The following is a 15175-nucleotide window of genomic DNA, read 5'->3' as shown; positions in this document are numbered from 1 at the left end:
CAAACTGTGCCCTTAGATGAGCAGGAAACCCTGTCTGCTTACCACCATGTGTACCAAAGGAGTACATAATTCAGGGAAGTGCTGTGGATCACAGCTCCTGTTATTTATAGATTCCTGGAAAATCTGTTAGCATAGTTCTGTACACAAAATTCCTTGAAGATATTTAGACAGGGTTCATTCTTCCTCTGAGCACTTGTAGTTAACAAGGCTGAAGTACTTGCTCATCTACACTACTCCAGAGTTACCCGTGACGCTTGTTCCAGTTCTGCACCCCCATGGATGTGCCAGGCAAGAGTTACTCCACAAATTTAAAATGGCTAACTATTAACCACCTAGAAAAATGCCACCTCGTTCTATTTACTAATGCTGTCATTTATATCTTTGTCCCTCTAATTTCCACACTTAATTGCAAGTTATTTATATTCATTATTAACTCATATGAATTTTGCCATCGCTTGGCTTTATGAATAAATACCTGAGAACAAATAAAATACAAATAAAATACAAATAAATAATCAGTTAATTGTGAAGCACCCGAAAATATTGGAATGGGAAGTGCTACAAAAGTACAAACATAGATTCACAAAATTATTTGAGTGGGAAGGGACCTTAAAAATCACCCAGTTCCACCCCCTGCCATGGGCAGGGACACCTTCCACTAGCCCAGGTTGCTCCAAGCCCCATCCAGCCTGGCCTTGGACACTTCCAGGGATAAGGCAGCCAGAGCTCCTCTGGGCAACCTGTGCCAGTGCATTGCACTTAAAAGAAATATATCCTTTGATTTTTCACAGAAGTCTAACAAGAACCAAAACGCTAAAAGAATAACCTGTAATGCTATTTCTCAATAACAACAAGAAGTTTACCTGGCAGAATGCGGATGTTTCTGTTGGATTCTAAGGGATTCCCATCCTTCAGCCAGGTGATGGCAGCTGGAGGGTAGGAATAAGCCTCACAGAGCAGGGAGGTGGGGCTGTTGAGCATGATGGTGACACTTTCTGCATTCCCTTGGCTGTCTGCACCCACGATGCTTGGAGCCACTAGGAACAACAAATCATTAACCATAGGAAGGGCCTCTCTGAGCAGCCAATTTTCTGGTCCCTGGTCAGTCGAGGAATCTGGCTGCAGCCTCAGCTAGCTGGGAGGCATTCCTACAAGGAGCACTGAAACCCAGGGGCAGACAACACTCAGCTGCTTTAATGTTTTGTCCTGAACTCAGCAGTGATTCCAAGTCAGTGCAATGCATCCCCCCCGTTCCTTTGTCAAGCACAGGTCACCAGGAACTCAGCCACCACTCCTTGTGCAGCAGCTGGCAGAGTTGCTGCTTGATGATCCTGGAAGGAGGGGTGAGGCTGGGAATCCAGGCTATGGAAAACAAACTGGCCATTGTTTGCTCTCCATTGTGCAATAGCCCTCATGGAAAAAACAAAGAGAACTGCAGATGGTTACAGCTTTTTTGCAGAGATCACAATCTGAAGGGCTCTTCAGATGTTCCTTCCTTGACTCACAATAAGCCAATGTGCTGTCCTGCCCATTCCATAGGGATGCTATCCCGTTATGGTTCCCTATTTTCCAGCTCTGTGCTGTCTGAGGGGCAGCACTGGTGTTTCTATTGAACCACTATCAGTTCCTAAGCTACACAACTGTCACTGTGGACAGGTGACTTGCACATTGCTGTCAGTAAAGCACTACACAGCTGCAGTGGGATTATCTTTCCTCCTGAGATGGCTGTTCCTGGCAGGAGCCAGCCCAGCTCCTTACCCAGCACGTTCAGGCTGTAGGTTTTGCTCCTGTCCCCGGCAGCGTTGGATGCCACACACGTGTATCGCCCGGTGTCGCTGACCTGGGCATTGGAGATCTGCAGCAAACGCCCCCCAGACAAAGCCCTGTGCTCTCCATCCTCAGGCACAGGCTGCCCATCCTTCAGCCAGCTGATCTGTGGCACTGGGCTCCCTTAGGGCAGGAAAGAAAGCGGCAGATATAACCTCCAGGATATGCCAAGATTTCTGAGAAACACAAAAATACAGTTTTCAGGTGTCCTTTTAAAACACACCCCGTGGGGAGATGCTTTGGAACGTGCATTATTGAAGACTCTGAACCTCCTCTGAAATTCCACAGGCTTTTGGAGAAGAAATACCACAGTAACTACCCTCTTGGTTTCATTTTATGCAACCTTTACAAGGAGGGCTTAGTCCTGCTCTAAGCACCAGGGTTAAATCTGAGATTTAAAAATTCCACTCAACTGAAAATTCCATTAAGAAGATGATGTTCAGCACCGAAAGTGATGGACACCATGGGTTTGATGAGCAGAGATAAGTAATAGAGTGTTCTTTTACCTGTCACTTCACATGTCAGGGTAACTGTGTGCTTCTCTTTCACTCTCACATCCTCCAGTTTGTTTTCCCCCACGATCCCTGGAGGCACTGCAAACAGGCAGGAACACAACAGCACCATGGGTTACTCACAACATTTAAACACAACAGGCTGCCTGATGATCCTGGCAGGAGGGATCCAGGATGTGGAAAACAAACTCACCACTGTTTGTGTTTGGTTGTACAATCATTGTCACAAAAAAACAAAGAGCAATACAACAGATTCCCAACAAGTGGATGCTGTGTAAAGGCACACCTGTGTTTTATGCAAATACAGCTAATTCCATGCAGGAATAAACAAACTATGTAGGTCTAAAGTCATCTTGCTGTGGTACAAACTACCTTTCTCTAGGGAAATGGAAGATAAAACCCTTAAAATACCTATCCCACCCCAACTCCGGGCAAGGCAACTCTTACTGTATGGCTGACCTGGATGATGTCTCCAAGTAATCCTGATCAACATGTGCTTTTGGATGGGGGAGGACAGATTATTAAGGTGTGGTGGTTAAGGGCTGAGATCAGCTATTTCTTTTAAATAGAGGCATCAGTAGATTGAGGCCAAAAGAAAGTGGCACTACAAATCAAAGCAGGCAGGGAGTACAACAGGTTGAAAAGGAGACTTATAAGAAAGCAAGCTCAGTCTCCATGGGATTTTGGGAAGTTTATTCACAAAAATGCCACACTAAGGAGACAGATTTATACTTTAATAACCCTATAAAATGTAAACTTTCATAGATAGAAGACCTAAAGAGAGAGGAATTAAAATACATTCAGCAGCACATTTGTGATCTAGCACTATGTTGGAAGCCAAACTTTTATAAAAATAAGAATTGTGGGAATATGCAGAATTCACTGTCAACAGAGAAAAATAATGTTACACCAGATTGCTGATACTTATGAAGGGTTCAAACTGGAGTGAAGGAAACAGATGGAGGCAAAACATAACTTAAAATCCTGAAGTTAAGGAGTTAAGTCGGGCCAAATGTTACTATTCATAAGCAAACACAGCAACTCATGCTTTGGCCCCAAAATAATACAATAATATGTCAACACATATGAATTTCAAAAACATAGCAAAGCCACACCGAACCTTTTTCAAATATTGTGCTTTTTACACCAAGCTCTCCCTGCAAACTGCTGTACCTCCTCCAACAATCCAGAGAACCCCTGGCCTGCCCCTGTAGAGGTCCCACTGACAGTGAGGTGGTGAGGATTCTGTGCCACCATCAGCCCACATTTCAGTAACTTTCCTCTAGAAAGACAAAGGAATTTTTGGGAGGAGGGAAGAGAAGACTGAACAATGGAATTTTCCACTTGAAATCAGCTTCACTGAGCATTTTTCTTCAAGGCAAACAAAGCCTATGCAATAGAGGTTCCCAGAACCCTCAAGAACACCCTGCTACTAAAACCCTCCAAAGAAAACAGTCAGACAATGAATGCTCTCCAGTGTTTATCCATCTCTTCCATTCTACCACACTTACACTTCCATGAGCTCATCAAATAAACATGAGCTGACATGAATGGGAGTTATCATGTACAGGCTGACTGTGCCCGAGTCAGCTGAAGGCAAGGGGGGCTGGTGGTGCTCAGCACCTCAGGGAGAAGAAAAATGATACACAGAAATGCTGTAAGACAACCTGCATCAGGCCTAAGAGTTGCTGATAAAAACGACAAACAGTTACTAAAACAAAAAGCTGTGTTTTCTGGGAAACATAGTGGTTTTTAAAACTAAGCAATGTGACCAAATTGCACAATAATGGTTCCAAATAGCCTCTAAAGAGCCTGCTGGACCACTCCTAGCCTAAATATGTCAGCAGACATATTTAGAGACCAACCCATTGGTCTCTATCCTTTGTCATACTGAAGGCTCTACTGACTGAAGGTTTGCACTGTATTAGTTTGGATTGTTGATCCTGGAGAAGAGAAAGATCCAGGGTGACCTTGGAGTGCCTTCCAGTGCCTAAAGGGGCACTCTCCTAAAGATTGCTGGAGAGGGACTCTGGACAAGGGGGAATGGCTTCCTACTGCCACAGGACAGGGTTAGATGGGACACTGGGAAAGAATTCTTCCCCGTGAGGGTGGGGAGGCCCTGGCACAGGTTGCCCTGCAAGTGTCCAAGGCCAGGTTGGATTCCCTTGGAGCAACCTGGGCTAGTGGAAGGTGTCCCTGCCCATGGCAGGGGGTTGAATGGGATGGGTTTTCATGTCCCTTCCAACCCGAGCCATCCTGGGATTCTGTGACGCTGTGTAGAAGAACCTTCTCTTTACAACCTTATTTTCTGTCCATGGCATCGAATTCACTTATTTTTTCCCTTAAGGACGTATGTTTGGGCTTAATGTTTTTTAAATACTAGCAAAGACCTCCTCTTTAGTGCCCAAACCCCCCCGCTGTGCCGTGCCAGAGCTGGTGCTGTACTCACCCAGGACAGCGAGGTGGAAGTCCTTGGTGAGCCTCCCCGCAGCGTTGGTCACCACACACGTGTAGCGCCCCGCGTCCGCCGCGCCCGTGTGCGTCAGCCGCAGCGTCCGGCCCCCTGGCACCAACGGGACAGGTCACACCCTGCCCTGCCACAGCTCCCCTCAGCCCGCCCCAACCACCCGCACACGGAATTCCCGGACCACAGACACCCGGGATGTCTGCACCGGGAAGGATCTGGGCCTGTACTTCCGGCCAGGAAACTGGGACAGGCCCCAGTGTTCCAGCAGGATTGTCAGTCACCTGAGTGCTTGGCCACACGCTGAGAATCTATCTGAATATACAGGGAAAATAATAAAGCCTCATCAGGAGGGGGGGGGTGTCTACACATAAAAATAAATTTATTTTTATAAACATTTAATGTTATAAATGCCCTGAAGATATTTTCACATGTGTAAATGAGGAACAAAATTCCACTCCTCCCTTCCAGCACTTGCAATAATTGTGCCATCAAACAGGTAATAACAGAACTGGTTTACATGTAGTGGTTTAAAATAACAGATTCCTTTCAACACTGTGGCAGAGCAGTTGTCAGGTCACCTTTGCACAGATATGTTAGTTTAAAAGGAATAACATCTGCAAGCATGTTTGACCAAAGGACCAGGAATATCCCTGCTTTGCCATGGCACAGTAACCTCTCTTCCCTTCTTTTTTTGGCAGAGGAACAGCAAAACAAACCTCAGGGAGCATTTGAGTGTGAAAACAAAGGTGGTGGCCAGCCTGCAGCCTTTCCCAGTTTCTGGCCAGCAGCTCTGCCATTAGCATTCCCACACCATACACCACATCCTAAACGGGCATCCCCTGCCTGTGGATGTCCCCAGGGGTCACTGCTGGCACAGAGCCCAGGAACTGATGCTCCTGCTCATGAGCTTGGAAGGAAGAAACTGCCGGGCTGGTTAATGATGTGCCTCTGCCCAAGGAATTCTGCCTGGAAGGCTCAGTTCTTCCAGCCTCATGTCTCCCTGATCCCTTCTCCCATCCAACCCCTGAACAAGGCCCCGGAAGCAGCAAAACGAAGCAGGTACCTGGCTGCAGGAGACTGGGGCTTGCCCTGGTATCACACACCAGCACACACCCAGGCCCCCAGTGCTGAGGCAGCACAGGATTTTATATATTTAGTTCAATTAAAGCTTCTGTCCTTCCTAAAGGCAGTGTGCAGTTTAGGGCAGGGGTTGCAAGGAAAGCAGGTGGGCTACAGTGGAATGTTTTTCCTTTTTTTTTCCTAGAGGATACACAGGCAGGATCATCCAAATGAAACATCAGTATCAGCACAGTGATCTCAGGGACAGGGTGGGACTGCTGGGGTGCCTGTGGAAGGCCAGGAAGAGTTGGGCTCCATGATCCCTGTGGGCCCCTTCCAGCTCAGGAGACTCTGTGATCTGAATTAGTCGACTAAAAGTTGCCAGCAGTGTGTCCACACATTGAAATTATCTGCAATGCCAAGTATGTTTTCAATCAACAGAACCAAAACCTTGCTCTGGCAAAGTACTGAACTCCTAAATTAGTTGAAGAGGAGGATTTTTGTTGTTTCTTACGCTTGTACAAGCACAAATAAAGTTCCAAGTGCCATGTTGGTTACACTTCACTCCCACAATGTGTAGCTTTCTGAAGCACAAGGGTTTGCTGGCACACAAAGCCAGGTCCTGGCGTGTTTCCCCTCCCCTGGCAGCCAAAATCCAGAGACAATAAACAGCCTTTTGTCTCCCCCCTCCCAATCTGTGATCTGGGTGGTGATAGTGGTGTGGGTGTAGAAACCCACAGACAGGACACAAACAATCAAGCCCAGAAGATGTTATTTGTGCTGATGGCAACTTCACACGAGGAGGAATGCAGCCAGCTCCCACTGCCAGGTTTATATGGATGATAATCACACCCCCACTCCTTTTCCACGTGCTGTATGTAAAAATGGAAAAGCAGAGGCCAGGACTACATGCAACATTAGAAGTCCCACTGATTAAAAACTCCTGAAACATTTCAGTTCCAAATCCAGTCTTAGCTGAGCTCCTAAACACCTTCCAGCTCCACTCCCTGCCTCTTGAGTTCATGCTGCAGGATGGTTTGGCTTTGCATGGTGGCTACGCCAGAGTATCAGAAACTCCATCAAAACTTATATTCATGAGATTTCGAGCTGTGAGTGGCAAACCAAGCTCAAAGAAACACCTCAGCTGTCACCAAATACTTAACTTAAAGAATCCTGAAATGGTTTGGGTTTGAAGGGACTTTAAAGATCATCTAGTTCCAACTGCCACGGGCAGGGACACCTACTTCTACACATTCCCAGAAAGCTGACCCCTGACACATGGGAAGGCAACACAAAATGTGTTGGCACCTGCTTGGTACCCAGTCTGTCATCTCAGGGGCTGTTGACAACTCAGTTTCCTCCTGTAACACAACCCTTTAACCTCAGTGCAGCTGCCGAGCCAGTCCTCCCACTTCCCAACACAGCGAGGTGTTGCCACCTGACCTGCTTCTGGAAGCAAGCTCTGCACTAACACACACCAACAGCCAAAGCTGTGGCTCAGTCCATGTCACAGCACAAACATCACCAGCCTTTGGCCCATACACTCACAGCAGGTACCAACTTTCAGCTATTCAGCCAATCTGACCCCATTTAGGTAAAAACTTGGCACTGAGTAACCATTCTCTTCTTTCCTGCTCCTTACAGATTCATAAACCAAACCTCCTTTCAGGTGTAGATGCAGAGGGCCCTTCAGCCCTTTCCCTTTTTCATTTTTGATTTAAATAACTGCAGCTTTTGTACCTGAGAGGATTCGCACCGAGTTGTTCAGGGTGACAGGCCATCCATCCTTGAGCCACGTTATTGCTGGCAAGGGAATTCCTGAGGCCTCACAAACCAGGGAGATGGGATTCTTCTCCACAATGCTGATGTTCTCAGGCATCTGCAGGTAACCAGCAATACTTGGGGGAACTACAGAAAAGAGCAAAAAAAAGCCACACTTCAGAACAAATCATAATTAACTTTGCTCACAAAACATAATTATAATTCACTGGAGCCAAGTTAGGTTTGGCAAGTGAGGAGCTACAGAACAGAGACATTTAATATTACATATGACTATTTCTTACTGGGTAGTGGTATGGAAATAATAAACTTAAATTCTATCTACCACTTTTATTTTATGGCTTAAAAGCAAATAACAGTTACAGCAGTCCTGTCCAGTCTACACTAACTATAATTCCCAGCATCAAATGACACACTGGGGAAAATTCCTGCACTGACAGAATTATGACAGAATCTCCTCATGGAAAGAACAACCCCCTATTAAAATAACTACCATAAATTGATCTTTAGCTTTTCTTTTCTAGGAGTAAGAACATTTCCACTTTGGAAGAAGCTCTACAGTTCCTACTTCAGAACATAAGGCCTGGGGTCAAGAATTCACCAATATCCTCCAGCACTGAGGAGGTTTGAAGTTTTTTCTTTACTACCCACAAGTCTGATAATATAGCACAGCAAATATTCAAAACAAAGAATAAAACTGGTAAGTAATTTTGGCCTCTTGTTTTTAATAAGAATTCCTGTGCTCACAGTAGAACATGAAAATTCAATGTCTGATGAAATGCAAAAGGTCATCTGCAAAAGCATTACAGGTGCTGTAAGATAACGTGATGCTCTGATCAATGCCACCAGTCCAACTGGATGAGTTATACCTGGAAGTACAATCTTTAAAGTGTTCTGACTGTGTAAAATCAGAGAACCTGATGCTCAGATTCCTGTGATCCTGGCTGTCTCCAGGTAACACCCCTGTGACGGTGGCCACTAGGAGGGTGGTCTCCGTTAAACCTTAATTTCTGTCTCCCACAGTAAAATATCATGACACTCACCCCAATATCATATACAATGGTACCAGATCTTGGTTACCTTGGGAGATGAAGCAGAGAGAGCGCTAAGATTTTAAAATATTCAGGAATTACACAATTGGATTTGGATTTTTAGAACACTGCCTTTGAAACCGCACCAGTGACCCACAGGTGGAACTGCCCCCCCCCCCGCAACAGATGCATTGAGCTGCACAAACAACTGTTGTTTGGACACCCTCGGGTGGATGTGGCTGTCCCCGTGCCCCCTGCCCCCCTGGCACAGGCTCACCGTGCACACTGAGGTGGTACTGGCTGTCAGCCAGCCCGGCCACGTTGGAGGCCACGCAGAGGTAGTGGCCGGTGTGGGACACGCGGGCGCGCTCCAGCCGCAGGACGCGGCCCCCGCGGAGCAGCAGCACGTCCCCCCCAGCCAGGGGCCTCCCGTCCTTCATCCACGTCACTGCCGGCTCAGGAACACCCTGCACCTCACACTCCAGGGACACTTCACTGCCCTGGGTGACCACCACTTCGGATGGGTGGGGGCCGCTGTTCAGGATAGTCGGTCGAGCTGTGGAAGAACAAACACGGCGCAGAGTCAGCTGGAAGCAACACTTCAGCATCCTCACCCTGCTTCTCAACAGAATAACAAGCAAGGCTGCCCAATCAAAAGGGCCAAGAACAGACAAATAATCTCTTCTTCCCTCCTTCCACCCCACAAAGTAAAAACGTTTTTTTTTAAAATGTTAACTTTCGATTCTAAAAACCCAAACAGGAAGAAAAAATTAAATCAAGAATGACGGCCCCAAATGCTGTCAATCCCTACTGATTCTGGGAGATTTTCATGGGATTGTTTCGAAATACCTCCTTTTGTTCCTGACCAAAACACAGTAAAATCTAAGGGAAGTCTCAGTTCAGTTAGTTGTCATCACTGCTGCAGTTTGGAAACAAGAAACGTTATGCTACCTAAAAGGTTACAGCCCTGGAATCGTGCACTTCCAACAGGGATCTGCAATGTCTTGGTCATGCTCTGAGTTCAGATTGCCAAAATTTTAATTACTTAACATTATTCTTGGACCACCCTTAAATTGTCCCGCAGCCAACCCTCAGTCTCTGAAAACCCTGCAGCTCAACATCACTGCACTGACCACACTTCCACAACACTCCTGCAGAAGTGGCACATACAAGCAGGATTTTCCTGGTACTCACTGTGCACCTGCAGGCTGTACTCCTTCTGGGCACTCCCAGCCACGTTTGAAGCAGTGCAGGTGTAAGATGCAGCATCAGACTTGTCAGCAATGGCAATCTGGAGCTGTCTGCCCCCAGACAGCACCCGCACCCTTCCCGACAGCTCCGGCACCAGGGGAGAGCCTGCAAGACACCTTCTCTCAGATCCAGCCACAGGAAAGGGTAAGGAGCACATGGGTCACCTGCTGTCAAGTCCACTGGCTCACTTCAAAAGAACTGAGCTGCAGAGCTGCCCATTTTACAGCTGCTCTGTCAGAGGTTTCCCAGAGAGCAGGAACTTCACCCAAGCAGATTCCGAGGACTCCCCGTGTTAACTGCTGACTCCACGGCCCAGAGCACCCTGAGCTAAAGCACAGCGAGTCACTCACATCCTCCCTGAGTGCTGGACACCTCCACTGAGCACTAAGTTCAGCACTTCCAATAAAATGTAACTCCTTTTTCAGTCCAGAATTGTCTCACCCAGCACAGCCAACGCTTAGAAACACCTGATTTAGTTTTCACCCCACTTGTGTGTGTGTCACACAGGGCACAGCCTCCTGCCCAGGAAATCCTCAGCAGCAATGTGACAGCAAAATACCAGCACATTCTCTGAGCAGATTTTTCAGTCCTGGTGACCTCAGATGCTGAATCTTAACCTCTCCAAATCACGGGGGGACTTGCTGACAGAAGGAATGCACCTGCCATGGATCATTCTTACAAGCTCAATCTTCATTTCCCTCTCATGTATTTAAAATCTTCTCTACAAAGTGCACCAAATGTCCAATGTGCTGACAAATCTACTACTCCTCTTTTGTAACTGCTTTTCCAGGCTTTCCAACAGGTTTAAGTCCCCTTCCTGCCACTGAAGTGTACACATGCTGGTCTTGCAATGAATTGTTAGAACGTATCATACAATCCTTTTTTACCTTTCAAGAGACAGGGTTTAGAAAGAACTTGATAAACTTCATTTTCTCTGAAAATGTTATGCATTAGAAAAATTGTTTTGTAATTAAAATCTGCTCTTTCCACGAGGCAAAATTACTTAAATTATAGATATAAACCACACTGAAATGTGCAGCCTAGATGAACACAGATCTAGGAAAGACTGATTAATAACAAAAGAATTACCACACTGAAAGAGTACAACACCTTATTTTGTCTTATATTCTGTCTCCAGAAGTGTCCATGTTTAAAAGAATGTGCTAAAAAAACCCCTGCTTTTGTCTAGCAATTCATAAAAAGGTGTTTGGCAATCTTACTTTAACCCCTAAAGCAAAAAGGCGTGTAGACTGCTCTTAGATGGGATGAGAGAAAGAGTTCAGTAAAGCCCAAAAGCAATCACAACTCGATGCATTTTGTTACTTGGCAGGACACCCTGGCTGCAAATTTAAAAACAACTCAGAGGATCTGTCTGTTGTGCAGTGGATCACAGGGCAGAGACCCTCAACTCCACGGGGCTTCCCAGCGAGTCCCAGCCCTGCTGCCTGGGATCACAAACAAGTCTCACAGTCCCAGAACGGTTCAGGTTCGAAGGGACCTCAAAGATCACCCATTTCCACCCCCTGCCATGGGCAGGGACACCTTGTGCTGTCCTGCTGCCCCAGGGGTTAAATCCTTCACAGCCCATTTCTCTGTCAGTTCAGGAATCTCTGCACTGGGCTTCTCTTGCACTCCTTTAGGAATACTGACACTTAATCCCAGCAGAGGTGAGTTAGAGAGAAGGGAATAATCTGCTACTGGAGTTCATTTTACTCCACATCAGGACTGTGTAGATCCCTGCATGTTTTAGCTCCTCAGAACACACCATCCAAAACGTGCACAAGCGAAAAAAGAATAACCCTCAGGTTAGAATTATCCCATTGGCTTTATAAAACAGACAATGGACAGTTACCCACCGTTCTTTTTCCAGGTGAGACTGGGTGGTGGGATGCCACTGGACTCACAGATCAGGCTTATCAAGCTCCCTTCAGTGACTGTGAGCTGAGAGCTGTCATCTGAGCCAGAAATACTTGGGGACACTGCAGAGAGATGCCAAGTAATTGCAGCATTAGAGAGAGCAGCTCATCAGCCAGCAGGAAACCCCAAAGGACCCTCAGACAAATCTGCCCCACTCAGCTCTGAAGCAATGACAAGGATTGCATCCTCCTGCTGACAATGCAAACCAGGCCCTAGGTAGGGAATAATACACTTGGGAATGACTGCATCCATCCTTCCAGCTTCCAGGCTCTGCTGCATGCACAGGCTTTATTTTGGGCTGACTTTGAATGGGTGTCACTGAACAAAGCTGGCTTGGGGACTGACTCCAACTCTGAGAGCCTGGCTCAGCCACCAACCTACACAGATCATCACTAGACTTTTAAAATTCAGACTGTGGTTTTCCTTGGAAGTTTTCCTGCATCAGCACACTGGCTGCCACATCCAAGGTATGGACCCCATCCCTTCAAACACCCTCCTGCAGCACAGGGACAGCTTTGCTCTACAGCTCTGGGACTCTAAAGCAGCTGCAGATAAAAGGGATCAATGTTTTTCCTCTGATGCCTTCTAGGAACGAGGGAACCATTTTCATCACATGGAAACAGTAGAGACTAAAAAAAAAAGAAGTTGACACACACAGCAAATGGTATATGCTTCAGCATGGGAAAAGGGCACAGTGCTACAATATCCACTCCTAATTTAAATGCCATGAATGCTTATTTTTAATCAATAATGGCAGAATTGAATTCTGTTCTAAAAATTGTGATTTTACTGTTACAACCCTTTTAGATAATTTTAGCTGTGTGGTTTCAAAGCAAGAAATTGATTTATAATAGCAAAAAAGAGATATTTCAATTTGCATGTGGGGAGAAAATGATGGTGCAGGAAAAAAACCTCAAAAATCAATTATTAAAATAATGTCTTAAGTCACATTCATCAGAGAGCCACAAAAAAATTTAACTAAAGCTATCCTTATGATTCAGCACTGATAACCTTGTAGAGCAAATAAATCTAGGTGAGGCAGCATTTATTTATCTGAAAGTCCATGCTTCAGCACTTAAATGAGTGGAAGGTTGGTAGGTTACTCTAACTGGCACTAAAGCTATGGAAACAAACCCAGTTGGTTATCACAGAGTGGTTTGGGTTGGAAGGACAGTTAAAGATCATCTCATTTCAAGCCCCTGCCGTGGGCAGGGATGCCATTCAATAGTTACAGCTCTAACTACTCATGCATGCAGACCCAGCCCAACAAAGGCCTAGGAAATAGCTGCTATTAATTTAGAACTAAATTAAAGCAATTTGAAAAACGTGAGCACTTGGGCCTGTTCAAGTACAGCAAATACAACAACATCCCCCTGCAGGAGCCTCAGCAATTGAGTGCTGATGAACTAGAGAGGATTTTGGTGTCTCACACCACAATTTTAATAAGTCTTACCCCAAATATTGACATTATAGTTCTTCTCTGTCTTCCCAGCAACATTTGTGGCTTGGCAGGTGTACCGGCCCGCGTCCTGCACCTGAGCTCCTTCCATCTGGGGGGAAAGGAAAACCTGCATTTCTTCTCCTTACATCCTTACACAGGAAACTTGCAGGGACAGGGGGCTCAGGGTTCAATTTTATTTTTACATCAGTCTCCCTGAATATTAACAACAGAGTATTAATGCAGCCCAGTGTGTCCCCAGACAGGCAGGTCTCTGAGCTCCCTCACTCCTCCCACGTGACTCTGTTTTCCCAGAGCCCAGCTCTGTCCCATCTCCAGCAGTGCCCAGTGCCCCCACAGCGGGTGCAGCCCCCCCAGCCTACCTTGAGCATGCTGCCATCCTCAGAGATGCTCAGCCCTGGCTTCTGCAGCAGGGGCTGCCCGTCCTTGAGCCAGCTGAGCACGGGCGGGGGGACGGCGTTGCTCTGGCACAGCAGCTCCAGGGCCTGGCTCGCCAGCACCGACACGTTCTGCTCCTCGCCCGCGATGTCCGGGGGCACTGCAGCCATGGAATCACACAGCTGGGAACAGCCCTCTGGGATCAGCCACTCCAAACACCTCCCAGCCCTGCCAAGGCCACCACTGACCCATGTCCCAAGGGGCTACAGACACAGGGCTTTGAAATCCCCCCAGGGATGGGGACTCCACCCCTGCCCTGGGCAGCTGTGCCAGGGCCTGACTACCCTTCCAGTGAAGAAATCTGTCCTAATATCCAACCTGAACCTTCCTTGGTGCAACTTGAGGCCATTTCCTCTTGTCCTATCACAAAGGACCCTTCAACATTGAAGGCTTCCCCATGTAAACATAATATGGAGTTAACAGACTCCAGTTAGCAAAAATAACAGTTGCTGCCTTTCTGACACACAACTGAAGTCTCCTTTACACCACAAAAAGCACGAGAATAATGTTTTTACTTACAGAATATCCTCCACACAAGACACACACTAGGGAGGTATCAGCCACAGAGAAATCATATAGATAAGCCAGGACTAGCTGAAAAAACCACCTTGAACCTTTGCTAGAAAGGAAAATCCCCAATACACAAAGGATGGGGAATGCATTCCTGCTAAAAGAAAAAGAGCTGCTGAGTGAAAAGGCTCACAAGATAATAATCAGCCCCAGAAGCTGAAAATGTCTTAAGCTGGTCCAGACAGTGCCAAGAAGGATAGCTGGCCTTAAGGAGAAATCTGACTTACAGATGAATGTTGTCCAGAGATGGCCAAATGCAGATGGCAGAATAAGAACTTAGGTGGTTGGCAAGCAAATCAACGTGTTAATGACTTAATCATCAAGTCATAATCTACAATTAGTTTGTTTATCTGCTTTGTGTGGGATCTGCTAATTATTGCAGTTGTTGGCACTGAGCACTAGATTTAGATTTGTCCTGCAGCTTCAGTGATAACCTCATTATTACACTATTATTTCCCAATTATACAGTAGAAAAATCAGCTTTTGGAATGGAAGTTTTCTGTGTAGAAGTAAAAACAACCCAAAACCACTGGACACTTAAGTGGAAGCCCATTAGCTGTTCTTGAACAGTGACAGGATTTAAGAAAACACATTTTTTTCCTCCCATTTTTAAATTTTGTGTTTCCACAACAAGAAAAACAAAGCAACTGAGAACCTGGAACAGCAAGTCAGCAATTTTCCATGGGGAAAGTGTTCATGGCTGGAGTCAAAAAGATGACAGAGGAAACATTATCCCCAGAAAGTTGACCAGGGCCAAATATAAGAACCTTTATTGTCACATTGCCTTTGCTTTTCAGTTTTGCAACCCATTCCCCCAGACATTGCAGGTCTGACTGCACAAAACCTTGGGGTGAGAAGGGACTGT

General features: G+C 46.3%; 1 protein-coding gene across 1 annotated transcript in view; it reads right to left on the bottom strand.

The window, feature by feature from the left end:
- The window catches only part of HMCN1 (hemicentin 1), a 160126-nt gene that overhangs the window by 54323 nt on the left and 90628 nt on the right, over nucleotides 1–15175 (bottom strand). The window contains 10 exon segments of the mRNA XM_027665321.1: nucleotides 864–1037; nucleotides 1759–1950; nucleotides 2334–2420; nucleotides 4789–4902; nucleotides 7606–7773; nucleotides 8953–9231; nucleotides 9870–10031; nucleotides 11783–11905; nucleotides 13297–13393; nucleotides 13665–13840. Coding sequence (XP_027521122.1) covers nucleotides 864–1037; nucleotides 1759–1950; nucleotides 2334–2420; nucleotides 4789–4902; nucleotides 7606–7773; nucleotides 8953–9231; nucleotides 9870–10031; nucleotides 11783–11905; nucleotides 13297–13393; nucleotides 13665–13840 — 1572 coding nt within the window.

The sequence above is a fragment of the Corapipo altera genome, unplaced genomic scaffold (assembly GCF_003945725.1).
Source record: "Corapipo altera isolate COAL_440 unplaced genomic scaffold, ASM394572v1 316, whole genome shotgun sequence".
Lineage (NCBI taxonomy): Eukaryota > Metazoa > Chordata > Aves > Passeriformes > Pipridae > Corapipo > Corapipo altera.
The sequence above is the reverse complement of the archived record's forward strand: the minus strand, read 5'-3'. Positions and strand labels throughout refer to the sequence as shown.